Below are 20270 nucleotides of genomic sequence, written 5' to 3'. Positions count from 1 at the left end.
CTATACTGGCTATACTGGGGCACTATACTAGATATACTGGGGGGCTATACTGGGGCACTATACTGGCTATACTGGGGCACTATACTGGCTATACTGGGGCACTATACTGGCTATACTGGGGCACTATACTGGCTATACTGCTATACTGGGGCACTATACTGGCTATACTGGGGCACTATACTAGCTATACTGGGGGGCTATACTGGGGCGCTATACTGGGGCACTATACTGGCTATACTGGGGCACTATACTGGCTATACTGGGGCACTATACTAGCTATACTGGGGGGCTATACTGGGGCACTATACTGGCTATACTGGGGCACTATACTAGCTATACTGGGGGGCTATACTGGGGCACTATACTGGCTATACTGGGGCACTATACTGGCTATACTGGGGCACTATACTGGCTATACTGCTATACTGGGGCACTATACTGGCTATACTGGGGCACTATACTAGCTATACTGGGGGGCTATACTGGGGCGCTATACTGGGGCACTATACTGGCTATACTGGGGCACTATACTGGCTATACTGGGGCATAGTGGTGCTCAGCAGAGCTCGAATATTCGAGTAGCTCGAATATTCGAGCTCTTTTTCAGCTATTCGAGCTCGGTATTCGAGCTCCGAATAGCTGGAGCTATTCGAATGGGCTATCCGAGTACACTCGAATAGCCCATTCACTATTCGAGCTATTCGAGCAACCCGGCGCTATTCGAGCTCGGTACCGAGCTCGAATAGCGTCATAGCCCAGATTGATGTCCTTAGAGCCAATCAGAGGGCTCCCAGGCCCTCTGACGGCAGCCAATCACAGAGGGGGACCCTGGCCAGCCCCTACCCTATAAATAGCGGCCGCCATGATCCGTTTCTCCGTGCTTGCCTGAGACTTGTACAGAGAGAGAGTTGCTCCTTTGTGCTTTGGCTTAGCAAGAGCTCTATTGTGGTCATTTACCTAGCGTTTTTGCTCACATACACCTCCTATACACACCTATATTGTTGTTAGTTATTTAGACATTGTATTTTAGTTAGTAGCTTGTGTGTTACATTAGAGACAGGCAGCTGCTGCAAGCTTCATACCAAAACATAGAACAGATAGGTCTAAGCACTACTCATTGTGGCAATAGTGGGTACAAAAGGATATTTATTACACATATAGAGCTCACAGACTTGCTATTTGAAAAGAGCCAGACACAATATTACTTTAAAATAATTTTCTGCGCAGAAAGTGTTTAAAAACCACAAGGGGCCATCAATGTCTCGATTTTTTTGTGTGTCAGGTCTCATCTGCTTACAGGGACGGCGGCCATGCTGACTCAAAACGTCCCTGCAGTCAGACGCTTACCTCCTACTGCCTCAATCATCCAACAGTATTACTGCATTCATACAGCAGCTGCCTCCCTGCTAGCAGGGACAAAGTCCATATAACTGTTACATGTACATGCAATAGGCCGGCAAAGAAAATGGGATGACACTTCACCAATTCTGCTATTCAGCTATACTCAGTAAAGGAGAAGCTTCTTTTTAAGCAGAGCACAGCAGCATGACACAGAGAGGCAGCTTAATAAATTATGCTATGCAGATGCAGTCATTAATGAGGCGGTATGCTAGCAGCTTATAGCGTTCAAACTTTTGCATTTTCCATCAGCATATAGCCAGCTTGAAGGCTCAGCAAGGCAGCATGCACTAGCTAGTACAGTCACGCAGTATATGACACTGGATGGTTTGGGATATACTTGCAGCCTCCTATTTAGGAGAGATGTCGCTTTTTCCCCATGCCTTTGCCTCAAGGGTAGATCGATATTTCCCCGTCAGTGGATATGATCCTCCGCTCCTGGGTTAGATATCGCGGCTTCCTCTTATGGGTTTCAGTGTAGCTGCATGTGCCAGCATATGCTGCTGCAAGCTTACAGGTTTAGGCCTCAGGGGGGCCTTGCCTCTGTGGGCAGCTGTCCTCTGTTTATTTCTCTCATCTATACCAGTATTTCTGCTGTCCTTTACTAATAGTATTGTAGTTATACTGTACTAGGAGTAGGACACTCACTGACTGTCACTGTTTATAGGCTACTAGCTAGCTCCTGCGTGTGTGCACTCACTCACTGTCTGTGTGTACACACACTCTATTTCCTTCTGATTACTGATAGGTTATTGTTAGTTAGTTGTACTTTATTACTACTTACTCTTACTGTACCCGTAGGGACACTCACTGTCACTGTTCATATAGGCTACTAGCTCCTGCGTGTGCGCACTGCACTCACTGTCTGAGTGTACACACACAACACACACTCTATTTCCTTCTGATCGCTGATTGATTATCGTAATTAGTTAGTTGTACTTACTGTTACTACTTACTCTTACTGTACTAGGAGTCTAGGACACTCAGTCACTGTCCATAGGCTACTAGCTCCTGCGTGCGTGCACTCACTGTCTGAGTGTACACACACCCACACTCCATTTCCTTCTGATCGCTGATTGATTATCGTAATTAGTTAGTTGTACTTACTGTTACTACTTACTCTTACTGTACTAGGAGTCTAGGACACTCAGTCACTGTCCATAGGCTACTAGCTCCTGCGTGCGTGCACTCACTGTCTGAGTGTACACACACCACCCACACTCTATTTCCTTCTGATCGCTGATTGATTATTGTAATTAGTTAGTTCTACTTACTGTTACTACTTACTCTTACTGTACTAGGAGTCTAGGACACTCAGTCACTGTGTTCATAGGCTACTAGCTCCTGCGTGCGTGCACTCACTGTCTGAGTGTACACACACCCACACTCCATTTCCTTCTGATCGCTGATTGATTATTGTAATTAGTTAGTTCTACTTACTGTTACTACTTACTCTTACTGTACTAGGAGTCTAGGACACTCAGTCACTGTGTTCATAGGCTACTAGCTCCTGCGTGCGTGCACTCACTGTCTGAGTGTACACACACCCACACTCCATTTCCTTCTGATCGCTGATTGATTATTGTAATTAGTTAGTTCTACTTACTGTTACTACTTACTCTTACTGTACTAGGAGTCTAGGACACTCAGTCACTGTGTTCATAGGCTACTAGCTCCTGCGTGCGTGCACTCACTGTCTGAGTGTACACACACCCACACTCCATTTCCTTCTGATCGCTGATTGATTATCGTAATTAGTTAGTTGTACTTACTGTTACTACTTACTCTTACTGTAAACTAGGTGTCTAGGACACTCAGTCACTGTCCATAGGCTACTAGCTCCTGCGTGCGGTCACTCACTGTCTGAGTGTACACACACCACCCACACTCTATTTCCTTCTGATCGCTGATTGATTATTGTAATTAGTTAGTTCTACTTACTGTTACTACTTACTCTTACTGTACTAGGAGTCTAGGACACTCAGTCACTGTGTTCATAGGCTACTAGCTCCTGTGTGCGTGCACTCACTGTCTGAGTGTACACACACCCACACTCCATTTCCTTCTGATCGCTGATTGATTATTGTAATTAGTTAGTTCTACTTACTGTTACTACTTACTCTTACTGTACTAGGAGTCTAGGACACTCAGTCACTGTGTTCATAGGCTACTAGCTCCTGCGTGCGTGCACTCACTGTCTGAGTGTACACACACTAAATTTACTTGTGATTACTACTGATTATTGTAACTGCTAGTTGTACTTCCTGACTGTTACTACTTACTTACTGTACTAGGGGACACTCACTCAGTCACCTCACCAACCAACCCACTCCATTAAAGTACCCCACTTTTCACCCGCCCTTTTAAAAAACTTTTGTCTATACGCCCAAAACATTGAAGATGTCTGGAAGTGGCAGCCAGCGCGGTTTGGGCAAGGGGAAGGGCAGCAAGGGAATCAGGAGGAGAGGGAGCAGCATTGTGGCAAGCCGCGGCCGCGGGCGCGCCACCATGCACAGTTCCGCAGCAGCAGCGTCAGTGGCTAACATTCCTCCCATAGCCACTGGCCGTGGACGCCTTGGGCGCCGCCCAGCAGGAGCATCTGCAACTCACGCTGCAGAGACACAGCAGCAGCAGCGTGTAGCACCTGCTCCCATTTTCCTTCAGCCGGGTCGGAAACGTCCCATTGAGGAAAAGGATGCAGACACTGTGGTGCAACTCATGACGGAGGATGAGCAGCCCGCCATCAGCTCTGCATCCGAGGCCTCCACCCTCACCTGCACCACCACCACCACCACCACCACCACCCCTGTTCGCAGCAGCCGCCCAGCAGGGCCTGGGGAGGAGGCCAGTTCACCATCAGTCGCCGACCTGTCACTCAGCAGTCTTTTTACCCCAGGCACCATCAGGGTATTGTCTGCTGTTGTTGGCGATTTTGAGGAGGAGATGCTGATGGGCACTTTGGGGGAGGAGGGATTGGACAGCAAGACTGTGGCGACAGTCAAGCGTCCCATCCATGCATCAGGAGAGGAGTTTGGGGGGTCATCATCCCAGCAGGACATGTTTCAGGAGGGGCATGATGATGATGACCCGGTGACAGACAGAGACTGGGTGCCACCACCTCCAGGGGATGTCGTCCTCAGCAGCTCTGAGGAGGAGGAGGAGGATGCGCTTGTGGGCCTTGCAAGGAGGCGCATCATTGCAAGCATTGGCAGCGTCCCACAGCCTGCTGGTGTCTCAGGCTCAGCAGCAGCAGCAGCAGCCAGTACCACCACCAGCCGCACCCAAGCCCCCCCCCCAACCACCACAGGGAGACAGGCAGCAGCGCTTCCATGCCGTAGGGGGAAGTTTCTGTCACCAATCTTTTTTCGCCATGCCCACTGTGTACAGCAAGTACGCCACTTGCAACCACTGTCAGCGGAAGTTGAGCAGAGGTGCAGACCCCTTAAAGTTCAGCACCAGCTCGCTCATCAACCACCTTGCGGCTAAACATTTCCACCAGCATGAGGAGTTCCAGAGGCTGAAGGCATCTGCTGCTGGCAGTGGCACCACACCCATCACTGCACAGCCTTCAGCAGCAGCAGCAGCAACAGCAGCCACCCGCCCTCCTGCTCCTCCAGCAGCACCAGCAGGAGTGCGGAAACGCACTGCTCCTCCCCCCTCTGCAACTCCTGCCGCCGACACTGAGGCCTGTTCTGGCAGCCAGTCCTCAGTAGCCTCCTCTGCTGTGTCTGCTGATTCCCGTGTCAGCAAAAGGCCACGCCAGAGCCTTTTGAGCGAGTCCTTCCAGGGGGTGGTTAGGGCTCTGCCTCCCAGCAGCCGTCGCGTGCGGCAGCTGAACGGCTTGCTGGCACGGGCCATGTGCTCCCAACTCCTGCCGTACACGCTCGTGCAGGAGGGGAGCGACATTCGTGCGCTGCTTGCTTGCGCAGCCCCAGACTGGCAGCTCCCCAGCAGACACTTCTTTGCCCGCAAGGCCATTCCTGCACTGCACCGCTTTGTGATGGCCAATGTGGAGCGAGGGCTGGAGCACGCGGTTGGTGAAAGGGTCCACGTCACCATGGACTCCTGGAGCAGCCGCTTCGGGACAGGCCGCTACCTGTCCTTCACTGTCCACTGGGTCAGCTTGGTGGAAGGGGGTGAGGATGGGAGAGCAGCAGCGGGCACAGCAGCAGCAGCAACACAGTGGGTGGTGCCACCCCGCAGGGTCAGGGGAACTGCAGCAGGTTCCTCCGATCCTCTGCCATCCTCCGGCACACCTGGCCAAACCCCCCGCCTCAGCAGCAGCGTGAAGGCCCGCCACTGCCAAGCGCTGCTGCACTTGGTCAGCCTTGGGAAGACCAAGCTGACGGCAACCCATGTGTTGGCCAAACTCCAGGAGCAGGAGAGGATTTGGCTGACCCCCAGAGGCCTCAGAGTCGGAGAGGTGGTGGCCGACAATGGGGCCAATCTGGTTGCCGCAATAGACAGGGGAAACCTGACCCACATCCCCTGTCTTGCCCACGTGCTGAACCTGGTGGTGCAGAAGTTCCTGCGCACCTACCAGGGGATGGGCGAACTGCTGGAAACGGCAAGGAATGTTGTGCGTCACTTCCGGCGCTCGGCTGCAGCCTGTGCGAGCCTGGAAGACGTGCAAAAGGAGCTGGATCTGCCACGCCATCGGCTGATCCTTGACGTTCCGACTCGCTGGAACTCCACCCTGGCGATGTTGGAGCGTCTGGTTGAACAGAGGCACGCTGTCAAACAGTACCTTGCCCTGGCCACTGTTTCCGCAGCTCAGAGAAGGGACAAGACCAGCAACATCCCGTCCATCGTCCCCGATGATGACTGGAGGCACATGCAGCAGGTGTGCTTTGTGCTGGCTCCCTTCCTGCAGGCCACAAACATGGTGAGCAGCAGGGACCATGCTATGGTCTGCGAGTGGGTGCCCCTGGTTTCTCTGCTGAACAGGGCCCTCGATGCTTTGCTGGAACAGGGAGCGGCAGCCTTGGACCAGCAGGAGCGGCAACCAGCTGCGCAGTCCACCTCTGAGGGGGAGGAGGAGGAGGACTTGGTGGAGGTCCCTGACCTGGCTGCTGATGAGGGGGATCAGCACAGCGCAGCTGAGTTGGTGCGGGGGTGGAGAGAGGATGAGGCGGCAGAGGAGGAGGATGAGGACAGCACTGACGTCGATGTGCCAGCAGACGTGGCCCGCCTCTTCCCAATGGCAGCGCACATGCTGACGTGCCTGCGCAGGGACCCCAGGGTGATCCAGATGAAGCAGAGGGAGGACATCTGGATCAGCATGATGTTGGACCCACGCCTCAAGGGGAAGTTGAGCCAGTTCCTGCCGCCTGCAGGAGGAGACCCAGCGCAACAAATAAGGAGCTTGCAGCAGGCCCTTGTTGAGCGCTTGGAGGAAGCCTTCCCCCAGCCTTCCACCCCCACTGTCCAGCAGCCAGCACAGAGGCAGCAGCAGGTGCCTGCATCCAGCAGCAGCAAGCGCCCCACAGACCTGCTGTCTCTCAGCCACGAGCTCTACAGGACTGTAGAGGCTCCGGCAGCAGTGACTAGAGAGGAGATGCATGCAGCAGCATCCTCCTCCGGTCACAGCCAGCGCCTGACCCGCATGGTGGCTGACTACATGGGGTCGTACAGCGGGCTTGACAGCGATGCCCCTGTTGATCCCATGGAGTATTGGGTCAAGCGCATGGAGATCTGGAGCGAGCTGGCGCAGTACGCCCTGGAAGTGCTGTCCTGCCCCCCTTCCAGCGTGCTGTCCGAGCGCTGCTTCAGTGCAGCTGGTGGCGTGGTCACCGAGAAACGCTCACGTCTGTCTCACAAGTCTGTGGACAGACTGACGTTTCTCAAGATGAACCAGGCGTGGGTGGAAGGCGAGTTCCTGGCCCCTGTTGTCGGCGAGAGGGGGACATGAACTGGCTGCCGGAACCATCGTTAATGTGCCTTACCACCCTTTACCACCTCCTGGCTCCTGCTCACTAAGCCAGCCTGGTTCACTTTGACTATTACGTCGCCTGCAGCCACACATTTTACACCTACAGTGGGCTGCTGTGTACTGCCCTTCTGCTGTCTGTCTGTGTTTCCCACTGCCAGGGTACACAGAATTACCTTCTTCTGCTGCCACTCTGCCACCAGCTATTACGTCAAACAATAGCTATATTGGTTGTAAAACCAAAAACCAAAAAACCATAAAAAAAAAAAAAGGTTTAATTTTTCTGAGGTGCCCAGGTTGAAAACTGTGTTGTCCCAGTTGTGTATTGGACACAATGTGGGCTGCACGACCGCTGTCTGGGACCTCCTGTTGTGTTTATTTACAGCCCTGGTATCACCGCTAGGTACCAGGGCTATTATGTCACGCTGCCTACCTGCTGCCACACTCACACTGCTCCTCCATACCTCCTCCTGCTGCTGCTGCTGCTGTCTGTCTGTGTTTCCCACTGCCAGGGTACACAGATGATTTACCTTCTGCTGCCACTCTGCCACCAGCTATTACGTCAAACAATAGCTGCTCGCCTACTCCTCCATTCCTCCTCCTGCTGCTGCTGTCTGTCTGTGTTTCCCACTGCCAGGGTACACAGAATTACCTTCTTCTGCTGCCACTCTGCCACCAGCTATTACGTCAAACAATAGCTATATTGGTTGTAAAACCAAAAACCAAAAAACCATAAAAAAAAAAAGGTTTAATTTTTCTGAGGTGCCCGGGTTGAAAACTGTGTTGTCCCAGTTGTGTATTGGACACAATGTGGGCTGCACGACCGCTGTCTGGGACCTCCTGTTGTGTTTATTTACAGCCCTGGTATCACCGCTAGGTACCAGGGCTATTATGTCACGGCGAGCTGCCTGCCTCATTGACTGCCTGCTGCCACACACTCATCCTCCTCCTCCTGCTGCTGAATTTACCTCCTGCTGTCTTTGTGTTTCCACTGCCAGGGAGCACATACAATGGCGCTTCCAACATGCGTGCGCCCACCAGCTATTTGTTACGCTCAAAAATAGCTGCATTTCTTTAAAAAAAAAATTGAAAAGAGAAATACGTGAAGAAGAAGAAGACGATATTGAAAAAGAAGGAGAAGGAGAAGATGAAGATGAAGAAGAAGATGAAGAAGAAGATGAAGAAGAAGATGAAGAAGAAGATGAAAAAGAAGAAGAAGATGAAGAAGAAGAAGATGAAGAAGAAGAAGATGAAGAAGATGAAGAAGATGATGAAGAAGATGAAGAAGAAGAAGAAGAAGAAGAAGAAGATGAAGAAGATGAAGAAGAAGAAGAAGATGAAGAAGAAGAAGAAGAAGAAGATGAAGAAGAAGAAGATGAAGAAGATGAAGATGAAGAAGAAGATGAAGATGAAGAAGAAGAAGAAGATGAAGAAGATGAAGAAGAAGATGATGAAGAAGAAGAAGAAGATGATGAAGAAGAAGAAGAAGAAGAAGAAGATGATGAAGAAGAAGAAGAAGAAGATGATGAAGAAGAAGAAGAAGACAATATAGAAGAAGAAGAAGAAGATATAGAAGAAGAAGATCTAGAAGAAGAAGAAGAAAGATAAAGAAGAAGAAAAACAAGTATATACAGTAACACTACTGAACAAAATTAAGGACACAACTTCTCTTTCCACATTTTTTTTTAAAGGAACATCCCCACATAATCACTTGCTGTTGTTACTTGGAAAAAAAGATGTTTCTTGCATCATTCACCCTCAAAACAAGTGTTGGAAGCTATTTAAGGCCAATTCGAATAGTCAGCTCGAATAGTGAGCTCGAATACCGACTCGAATAGTGAGCTCGAAGTCCGAGGTCGAATCGAATAGTAAAAATTATTCGACTCGAATATTCGACTGACCTCGAATAATTTACTATTCGAATTCGACCAAACTCGAATTTTAAAAAGGGGTATTTGAGCATCACTACTGGGGCACTATACTAGCTATACTGGGGGGCTATACTGGGGCACTATACTGGCTATACTGGGGCACTATACTAGCTATACTGGGGGGCTATACTGGGGCACTATACTGGCTATACTGGGGCTGGGGCACTATACTAGCTATACTGGGGCACTATACTAGCTATACTGGGGCACTATACTAGCTATACTGGGGCACTATACTAGCTATACTGGCTATACTGGGGCACTATACTAGCTACACTGAGGCAACTAAACTCCCTACACTGGGGCAACTATGCTAGCTATGCAGCCGCACCCCAGCCCCCCCCCCCCCCATAGCCTGCTGCGCACGGCACTGTCCACTAGGTCACGCAAACAACCGGGGGCCGCATCCAACCCCCCCCCCCCCCCGCGCCGTTCCCCGGTGAAAAATTTGGTCAGACAGTGTTCCCCGGGCCGGAAAAGGTTGGGAAACACTGGTGTATTGTGCAACTGAAGGAGTTGCCAGAAAACAGAGAAGGCCAGCTTCCAGAGACAGATAATTTGCCCTGCTTTATTGTGATACAGGGTACTGGCTGTGAACTTCAGGTGGGTGGGGCTAGGGTGAGGTTTCTCCACCCACAGCTGTACCCAACATGTCAGGCAAGACTGTAAGCTGCAGTCTGAAAGTAACAAATCCGCAGTAAAGCACCTTCCAACCAACAGAACAACTGAACAAGGAATGCAGATTTTCTTTTGTAACAAAATCTTTGAATGTCTAGAATCTTTGCTTTCCTCCCAAAAGGTCAGTTTACCAGGAAGAGCAGTCAAGTGTGGAGGCGGAGGTTGGAAGTTGTGCCAGCTGAGAAGAAAGACTTTAACACTCCACAAGGGCACAGGAAGGGGACACCAGCCGGGGGTCCATCGGTCATTGCAATATTTAATGCTGTTAACACCGCACACCTGATTGAGCCCCTGTGACCGAGATTTTCTCAGCAGGCAGTCATGTTGCGGCACCAATTCTCTTCTGGATTTGATAAAATTATAGAATTAGAAGATCGAAAGGGCCGTAATAGGCCTCGATCCCAAGCTGTGGGTGGAGGTGGCATCATGTAGGTGGACTAGGGAGCAAAGTCATATTGCGACGACCAATTAACGCAAACGGCGCCACTTGCCTGGCCGCCGCTAAGTGTAAATGTCCCAGTGTAAAATCTCATCTATACTGCTAGCGCTAACTTCACAGTCACCTCCATGTGGCATCATGTCTCATGTCACACAAGCGCCATGGGGTACACGTGCCACTACGCGTTGGTGCTTGGTGCGACGCCAGACACTTAGTGACAACGGAGGCCTGGGAGTCATGGCAGCAGGACAGGTGAGATGTTACACTGTACGGGCACCGAGGGGGACCTTACACCTGGGGGTGTGGCCATGATGAAGGGGGCGGCTCTAGGCCGATTCCTGATAGATTTCATGCATCTATCAGGAATCCCCCTGTAGTGTATGGGCAGACAACAGATCTCTCGCCGATCAGAGAGGGATGTTTCTGGGTTGATCTGCTCATCATCGCTAGATGTATCAGCACCTTACCGTGGACCTGAACTCTTGCACAGCACAGAAGGAAAACAGAGAGAGAAATGCACCCTGTATGGATTAAAGCTTTGTTCACATTGGCCTCGATTCACTAACCGGCGCTAAGCCGGTTAGGAGTCCTTAAGAGCTTGTGGGCGCAAAACACAGTGCTAGGTGGTTTGCACACACAGGATCACCCGCATCGCATGCAGCGCGGCGGGACAGTAATAGTGCGTGGTGCAACGTTATCGCCACACCCGCTGCCCTGTAAACGGCGCACCCGGTGCGATCGCGTCGTTTCCAGGGCACCCGATGTGCCGGGTTTCGTCGCACCGGGGGCTCCGTTTACAGGGCAGCGGGTGCGACGATTACATCGCACCGCGCACTATTACTGTCCTGCGCGCGATGTGGGTGGTCCTGTCCGCGAAGTAGCTCTGCGTGGGCGTTAGTGCGCGCAGAGCTACTTAAGGGGCACTAAAGACTTTTCACGGCGGTGCTAACACTTAGCGCCGCTTTGTGAATCAAGCCCATTGCGTTCCGTCCGGGTGTCCATCCACATTGGCCAGTTTTTAAAGCTTTTTTTTCCCATTTCTCTGCGTTGGACATGTTACTTAAGCGCTTTTCTAAGCGGTTTTGCCGAGCGATTGTGTTTTTTCACTTCCTAACGTCAGTCAGGAAGTAAACTCTCTGATCCGGAAAAGAATACATACAATGTACAGTATTTATTCTTAAAAACGCGAACGCAATCGTTGCACAAAGCAATTTTATGAGTGTTTTGCGTTTTCCTATACCTTCCATTGAGGCGGAATCACCTCGAAAATGACCCAAGCACCGCTTCTCTGAGCCGATCACAAACACACCGCTCAGATCTGAACGCTCTCATAGGGAATCATGGCACAAGCGCTTTCAGGGCGATTTTCAAAAACTCCCCTAGTGTGAATGAGCCCTTAGAGAGTTTAGCCTGTCTAATTCCCCCTCATCTGGGACTAATCACCACTGTAATTTGATCTTTCAGCTGTGTCAGCTGGCTGCCTCGGCAGAGCAGCTAGTTTGTAAACACAGGGTGTTAGCCCTATGTCTGCTTCCATGAAAGAAGGAAGTAGACACACTGCAGATTTATTGCAGGATTTGTATCAGCTGTAACAAAGAACCTTTTTATTTTCTTTAAAGATTATTATGCTGTTGCTTATCTTTTAGAGCAGAGAGTAAGTTCTGAGTTCAGGTACGTTTTAATTGTTTCTAAAAAGTCTGTTTTTAACTTACATGGGTCCCAGTGTGTATTCCAGCCAACTGTCCTCTTTGCATCTGCATTATTCTTCTTCAGCCATTCATATAAGGGTTGAAAGTAGCTCAGCAGAGGTACTGCATTCATCTTCAGCTCCCCTGTTATACTCTCCAGAGCCGCAGTCCAGGGTTTTGAATTACCCAGCTCCAGCATAGACCTGCGAGAACGAGGATGCACTGATATCAGGGTTATACTGTCTTTTAATTATACTGCTAGTGCCTGTCTGACGTTGGCTGCATGGCATAAGGCAAAGAGGTGTCATACATTTGCATACCTCCCGACATTTTGAGATTAGAAAGAGGGACACTTAAACCACGCCCTTGCCACACCCCTGATCATGCCCCCGTCACACCCACAGCCACGCATACCATAAAGATTTCATAAGAAAAATAGGTTATTTTACAATAAAATGAGGAGGAAAGAGGGACAGAGGGACAGGGCTCCCAAAGAGGGACAGTTGGGAGCTGTTGTTCACTCACTTTAGTTTACCTCCCGCTTCCACAGAGTTTGTGATGTCACATGAGTGAAGAGGACCATTGTGATTGGCCGCCTTGCAAAGAGCATCCTGGAACTGGAACTGATAAATGGTTCTTGTGTAATACCTGCAGGAAATGGACATTTCTTGCTTGTTAGAAATCTGGCCATGAAATATGTGATGTGATACTCAGTGAATTCAGAGAAACAAGCATGTGATCGATTTAAGCAGCTTGCTGATTTGTAAGACTCTGATTGGATGATCACGACTGTGTGATCATGCCTGACTTCCTGTTCCTGTGCGTACTGAAACAGGAAGTAGAAGGGTGACATGAGCAGCATATGAGGAGATTGATTATTCTATGATCTCTGTAAAGAAAAAGTCTCATGCTAAATATATATGTAGATGCTTAGAATCCCATCAGAACCTCAGTTCGTCTTGGGATAGTTAGTTAGTTAGTTAGGTGTCATTAGATTATTGTGTCTTATGTTAGTTTCACTGTGTTGCTCACTTGCCTGTATTTACACTAATTGACAAATACTTTCTCATTTATGATTTCCATCTCAGTTTTTGTCGCAATGTGTGGTCTGTTTGTTTTGCTGCTTAGTGCAGTTGTAACCAGGGGTGTGGAGTTGGTACAAAAATCATCCGACTCCGACTCCTCAGTTTATGAAACCACGACTCCAACTCAGACTCCTCAGTTTATGAAACCACCAGCTCCGACTCCAGGTACCCAAAATTGCTCCAACTCTGACTCCTTAGTCTAACTTTTACAAAGGCTATGGATTTGGTTAAAAAAATCATCCGACTCCGACTCCAGTTTATTGAAACCTCCGACTCTAGGTACCCTGCATTTTTAACATTCTTGGCCTCCACTTCTCTCTCTTTCCCCCTTCCCTCCCTGTAGAGTCGTGAGCGGACAATTAGCGGGGTTAAAACTTACCCATTTGCCACTTCCTGCGTCACGTCTCCATGGTAACAGCATCATGTGACAAGTGTCACATGATACACCATCGTATCCCACGCTGGCAGCCAGCGTGTCATGTGACGATGTGCAGGGAGGGAGCAGTAAAAGAGGAATCTGGCCACCTATCGGCGGGCCGGAAGCACAGCACATGTGTGCTGTATCTGGCACACGGGCCGTAGTTTGCCCAGCACTGCTCTAATTGATAAAGTTTTGATCTCTTTTGGACGGTAATTCAATCAAAGCGTCATCAGTTATGGTTTTTTTTTTACTGAGTGGGAAGAGTAGCTGTAGGGGACTGACTGCATTGCAGATAGGGGTTCCGTGATTCTCTATTAGATATATGTGGGGCAGGCTTGTAGATTGATTGCTGCTCCCTGAATGATCAACCAGGGAATGATCAATCTCTTGCTGGATCGTTATCGACTTGTAAGATGAAAACAAGACCAGTATTGAGGACGTGTGTTGCAGTACCTGATGAAGGAATAGTCGTTGGCCACATGGAAGAGAGCGGCTGGATCGCAGTAGGTCTCATCATGAGGAACCGGCTCCACAACGCCCACCAGATCTCTCCTGCAAGCAGAAGGCACGTAATATAGATATGTGGCAAGAATAACACACTGAACATTATACAGTAATATTTATTATTCACCCCGTCTTTGCCTGTATTATTTATTTAACATAAGCCCTATAGTAAATTTACAGGCAAAGTCAGGCTGTATGACTAGAAACAGGCCAGCTACAGAGTTACCTGCAAGCTCTTTGGGTAAGGCAGCTACTGCGCCTGCTTCTTCTCTCTCCAGCATTAAGCTGTTCAGACTTGTGGGTGAAGGGGGGGGGGGGTCACAGGCTAAGCACACTAATGAAAGTCTGTGTTGTAGGGGATGGTTGGTGAGACAGTTCCTGATCAGTTCCTGTGTTTGGCCTACAGCTCCCTCCACAATATCCGCCCGACCTACATTATGAACTTATTATCCACAGACAAGTACACACCTGGCCACACACTTTGATCGTCCAATGACCTGCGCCTGACTACTCCGCGCACTAATCACCCATTCCCATGCAAGACTACAGAACTTCTCTAGAGCTGCCTCTGCTCTCAGGAACTCCCTATCACCCCCCCATCTGGTTTGCCCCCACATTCAGTGCCTTCAAGCAAGCCCTAAAAACACCCCTGTTCCCATTGGCCTACCATCCCTCATCAATACCCTAACCCCCACTGCTAAGAAGCTATGCATCGTCTCCCACCTAGTGTTCTTACCCCCCCCCCCCCCCTTGAGAACGTACGCCTGTGGGCAAGGTCCTCTCACCTTCTGTTTCCTACTTAATCTTGCACACTACCCCACACAAACCCTACATGTTTAACCCCCTCAAATGGGGAGCTTCATCAGGGGTACAAAAGTCAACCGGCTGTGAATATGTGATACTTGTTTTGAATGTTGTATTTATGTAAATTGGCACCTTAGCACTGAGCACTCTAACACCGGGCACTTTGGTACCCCTGATGAAGCTCCCCATTGGTGAAACATGTAAGGTTTGTGTAGGGTAGTGTATTGTTTACAGTATTGTATTACCTCCATATATTCAGCGGCCACGTGTTAACAATATTGCACCACCCTTAAGGGGAGTCACTCCAGTACCCTGAACAATATTCAACAAAAATGTAATAACCAGAGCGTCTACATGTGCTTATAAATTTATTCTTGAGTCTGCAAAATTATTAATACAAAACATGGTTCACACTACTTAAAACTCTAAAAACAACTTGACCACGTGAGCTAACAATTCTTCTCCCACTGTCCCGATGACGGTATGTTACCAGATTGATCGCCCGGCTGTGCCTATGCAAATCAATCGGTTACCAGATCATATTTGGACAATCTTGGGCCCTCCACCCGGCGCACACCATGAGGCCTCTTCACTCACATTCAATCCGACAGTGAACTGTCACTCATGGCTTGTTGCTGTTGTCACTAGCCCAATTTCAATTCTTACATGGAATTGACTCATAAATACTGTCTCACTGTAAATGGGGACGTAGCCTCTATCATGTCTCCAATTGCCATGACCCTGACATGATCATATCACATGTGCTGGTTGGAAAAGTGACAGTTCAACAATAACTTCAATTCCTCAGACTTCCGTCCACTCCCGGACTTCCGCACTAGATGTACAATGTGCGTTAGCGTGGCTGCTAGTACTCACGACCTTGCTGTCAGCTGATCCAACTATTCAGGGGGAGCTATGCTCAGGGCTCGTCTGCCCGACGCTGTGCTGCGTCACCTCACTCTGGCTCCTTCAGCTGGCTGCTCCGGTCTCCTCACTTCAGCAGTGCATGCGGCAGTACATGGCGTGTCCCGGCATCCCGGGATGGTGAGCGCTCACGTGGTCAGCTAGGCCCCGCCCACTGATGCGTTTCGCCCCGCCCACGGGGCTTTCTCAAAGTGCGTGGGGTTAGCTCCTCCTTACAGCAACACCTCTTTATACATATTTTCCAGCACGACCTCCAGCTCCTCCCCTATCACGATCCACCATCTTTGTTTCTGTTACATTGAGGGCAGCTTCCATCCAATTCTTTTCCTTATTTTCTCCAGATTGTTAACTCCTCATAGCAACAATTATATGTTATAAGTCACATCAAATCCAACCTTTCTTCATTTCTTCACTACATCTCCATTATTATTTCAAAAAATAAATGATGTGCAATCTTGCGCTAATCACACCAGGCTTGGTTGGGTATCTCTTGCAAACACTAGCAGCTTCTTAATCCTGGCTGAAGGAATGGCAAAAACTGAAAAACATATACAAAAAGGAGCGCTCCGTAGTGCATTAATGTTATTTATTCCTCAGATGCGCAAAGAATTTAAAACACTTACAAGAAAACAATAAGATATACGCGTTTCGGCGTATCCACGCCTTTGTCAAGTGTCACTTGACAAAGGCGTGGATACGCCGAAACGCGTCGTGTAGTCACTGCACACGGGCATCCAAGGGAAAGCACCAGTGTCCATTACCACCTGGGACACCCATCCACTGCAGGCCACAGAGGAGGAACAGGTTGCCACCCATGATTGTCTGACTGGGCTGTTGCCCATGATATGCTTATATCTTATTGTTTTCTTGTAAGTGTTTTAAATTCTTTGCGCATCTGAGGAATAAATAACGTTTATGCACTACGGAGCGCTCCTTTTTGTATATGTTTTTCATTATTTAAAAAAATACACCATATTCAAATCAGAGTTCAGTCCCTCTGGGATACGTGTCCCCAGACGATAAATCCAGGTTGCTTCAATTTTATAAAGTTCGTTCTCAATGTCACCTCCTCTGTGTGACACTTTCTGCTTTACAATTCCCTTGAAGCGTAACGTAGTTGGGTCTCTATTATGATAACGTGCAAAGTGTAGCCCCAGCGGGCTATCCTTTTCAGCCTTTTCAATATTTTTAACATGCTCCCCAATACGTGTACCTAATCGTCGTTTGTTTTTCCTATATACAATAAATTGCAAGGACACTTAATACAATACACAACTCTTTCTGGGTTACAGTTGTAAGAATTGGACTGTTTGAAAATCCATTCTTAGACCACATGTTTCTAAGACAAAAGACTTCACTTCCTGCTAACTGACCCTGGGCGGGGATAAAGTTCAAATCTGCTGAAAAGCTTTCTTTCAGCCAATCACACTGAGCCTTCTCACAGGGAAGTGATGTATGGTGAGGGGGTGGAGTCAAGGGGTATATTGTCCTTGACCATGTGCTGTGAGGGGGTGCTTTTGCTGGAATGGGCTGGTGAGGCTGTTAGCGGGAAACCATGGCTAGGTAAGCTGTATCTGCACATTGTGGGCTGTATTTAGAAGATATATTGGGAAGCTGCACTAATGTTATGTATTAATGGATACATTGTGAGCATTGTTTCCTAAACTTTATGTGTGTTTATGGTTGGATTGCTCTGTACATGTTGTTTTCTGTAGTTCATCAGTATCTGTACCTGTATCGCAAATACCACTTGCAATATAAACTTTATTTATACTGTTGTTGATGTGTATTTCTTTGCCAAACGACCACCTAGAACTTACGAGAAATCGGTATTGTTGTCTTTATTATTATCCCATTGTTGATGCAATATTTTCAGCAATATCGTATTTCTTACATAAATGGTGAGCGGCAGGTAGGAGGTGTGTTATGATTTGGCGGGAAAGCATATTAATAACCGTATAATATTGGATGTTGGATTTGTGATTTAGGTTTGATATTGATGTTATACTGCAGACAGTTTTTGTGAGAACTTGTGTAAGCAGCCACATGGTTTCAGTGTAAACTTTGCCTATTGTTGTGTCCAGAGATCAAAGTGTTTGCATTGACCATTGACTTGTTTTGGGGGTAAACAGAATGGACAATGCTGTGGAGCTATTGCTTGGTAAAATCACAAAAGTTAAAGATTTGCAAACAATAGTCAACCAGATACAGGACTCAGAAAAACCATGGCTTCAGATTAAAAGTTTTATATCTGAGGCTATGTTGGCCAAGAAATATTCCAAGACAGAAGCAAAACATGCCTTGGTATTTGCAGCCTGTTGGATGGCAAAAGAGTTTGAATGTATGAGAATAGAGAAAAGAAAATTAGAAGACAGGGCGGAATATTTAAATAGTACAGTCAGCAGATTGACCATTTCTGCTCAAAATGCTGCTGCTCTAGGATTAAATAATCAGAAGACAATGGAGGCAAATAAGGAGTTGCAAAGTGAGAATGAGAGATTAACTGAACGTCTCAAAGATGCAGAGGCAGCCATAAGATCTTTAGCAGTGTCCCATACACAGGCAGACATTGATCACTCTAAGTGTTTAGCCCAGATAGAGTATTTGAAGCAACAGTTGGGAAAACACAGTGCAGTGGTTGCTGCTTTTAACGTTTCCATGTCAGAGAGTGATGAGTGTGACTGGGATGATGCATGGATGAATGAGATGGATGGTGAGGAGGCTTGCTATGAGAGAGTGTTAAAGATAGCTCCTATAAGTATAGAACACATGGTGGATCCTCTAGGCATGCCTATCTCACAGACTACTGTTGTAAGACCATTGTCCAGCTCAGAAATTCATGCTTTAAGTCAGGAGTTAGGATGTATCGATTTGAATGATGATCCTATAGAAATTCTGATGAGAATTGAGCAGTTTGAAAAAGTGCATAGGAATCTGAATCCCAATACTGATTTGTTTGATGTCATTGTGGCCAGCTTGGATAATGCTCTAAGATCAAGCTTGCCTCATTCAGTGTTTACAGAACCCAGAATTAAACATAATTTAGTGAATGAGGTGTTGAAGTCTCTGGGTATTGAAGAGATGGATTATCATGCCCATTTTGGGAACTGTACACAAAGAGGGCAAGAATCTGTCCAGGGTTTTGTTGACCGATTGTTTACCTTGTACAAATATACATTGCCAGCTGGAACACAAGGGACATTAAATGATGAACTCTATAAACGTGCATTACTTAATAGAGCTCTCCCTGAAGTACGCAGATTAGTGGGATTTGTGATTTCAGCCCAAAGCTCTTACACTGAAATTATAAATTGTTTTAAGAGGGCTGAAGCAATGTTAAAAGAACAAAACAGGTCTAACCAAAGTAGAGTGTCCATTATGGAGAGGCCTGCTCCAGCCCATAGAGTTCATAGTAAGCCCTCGCCCCAATGCAGAGATCCCTCTAAGAAATGTTTTGCATGTGGAAGGAGTAACCATATTGCACGAAACTGTTCCTTCCATCAAGCAAGAGCACCTCTACCACAGGCTTTCCACAGTAATGAGATACGGAGGTGCTACCACTGTGGGGAACAGGGACACATCAAGCGGTTTTGTCCATCTTTTGGAGGAGACAGAAATAATGTTATGAGAAATAATAGCTACCGTACCATGAGGAGAGAAACTGAGGCATATTCTCCCAGGTGGGGGAATAGGCCCTGTATACAGGATAGAGCCTGGGTTCCTTTTAGAGTAATTGAAGCACAGAAAGCACAGTTAGAAGCTGAGGTGAATCGGCTCAAGGAAATTCTGCAAACCAGAGCAGAATAATAAAGCAAAATGTATGGGAACTATAACAGTGCAGAAGGTTCCAGAACCCTCTCACTCAGGAACTTTGTCAAATGTTGCTAATGGTTTTTCAGTTTCTGTTTCATAGGGAACAGAGGAACAAAAGAAGATCCCAGCTGTGTTTTGTTGTTCGTCTGTCTATGTATGAGTTTATGTATGAAGAGGATCCTAACAAATTTTAGTTTGGAATAAGCCTCTTATTTAATTGAGCATTTTATCTACAGTCAAAAAAAAAAAAAAAAAAAGTCAAATGCTAAAATACTTTTTGTAGTCTCAGGTATTCTGACTGTAGCTATGTAAATCTGAATGGGTTGCCTTTGTTACTTTACTATAGTAGAGGGTTTTGTGAATGGCCTGAAGGCATGGCAGGTGAGATTGTATTTTTGTTTTCTCACCTCTTGTAAGGATCCATGCACAAAGTTGCGGGCCATTGAAATGTTTTTGAATATAGCGTTTTACAAAGGCAAAAAAAATTTATTTCGGGAAAACCAGATTTAAAATGCCTTAAAATTTGTAATGTAAGGTCAATTATGTTAATGAACAAATGGTAAGGCCTTGCTCAATCTGGAGTTTTTGTTTCTGGTTGTGAGCTTTGTTTCAGGTACTTTGCATATACTTGAGAATTGCAAAGCACACAACAACAG

The 20270-nt window shown here is 47.6% G+C and overlaps 1 protein-coding gene across 2 annotated transcripts in view; it reads right to left on the bottom strand.

Annotated features, from left to right (window-relative positions):
* Positions 1 to 20270, bottom strand: part of ACE2 (angiotensin converting enzyme 2) — a 123828-nt gene that overhangs the window by 28593 nt on the left and 74965 nt on the right. For both annotated transcript variants that reach the window (XM_068270785.1, XM_068270784.1), the window contains exons 12-14: positions 14023 to 14121; positions 12589 to 12711; positions 12088 to 12266 (exon numbers count right to left, since the gene is read on the bottom strand). In XM_068270785.1, the coding sequence (XP_068126886.1) occupies positions 12088 to 12266; positions 12589 to 12711; positions 14023 to 14121 (401 nt within the window). The remainder of the gene's footprint in view (positions 1 to 12087; positions 12267 to 12588; positions 12712 to 14022; positions 14122 to 20270) is intronic.

Source organism: Hyperolius riggenbachi, chromosome 2, assembly GCF_040937935.1.
Source record: "Hyperolius riggenbachi isolate aHypRig1 chromosome 2, aHypRig1.pri, whole genome shotgun sequence".
Taxonomy (NCBI): Eukaryota; Metazoa; Chordata; class Amphibia; order Anura; family Hyperoliidae; genus Hyperolius; species Hyperolius riggenbachi.
Note: the sequence above shows the minus strand (reverse complement) of the source record. Positions and strands in the feature narration are given on the sequence as shown.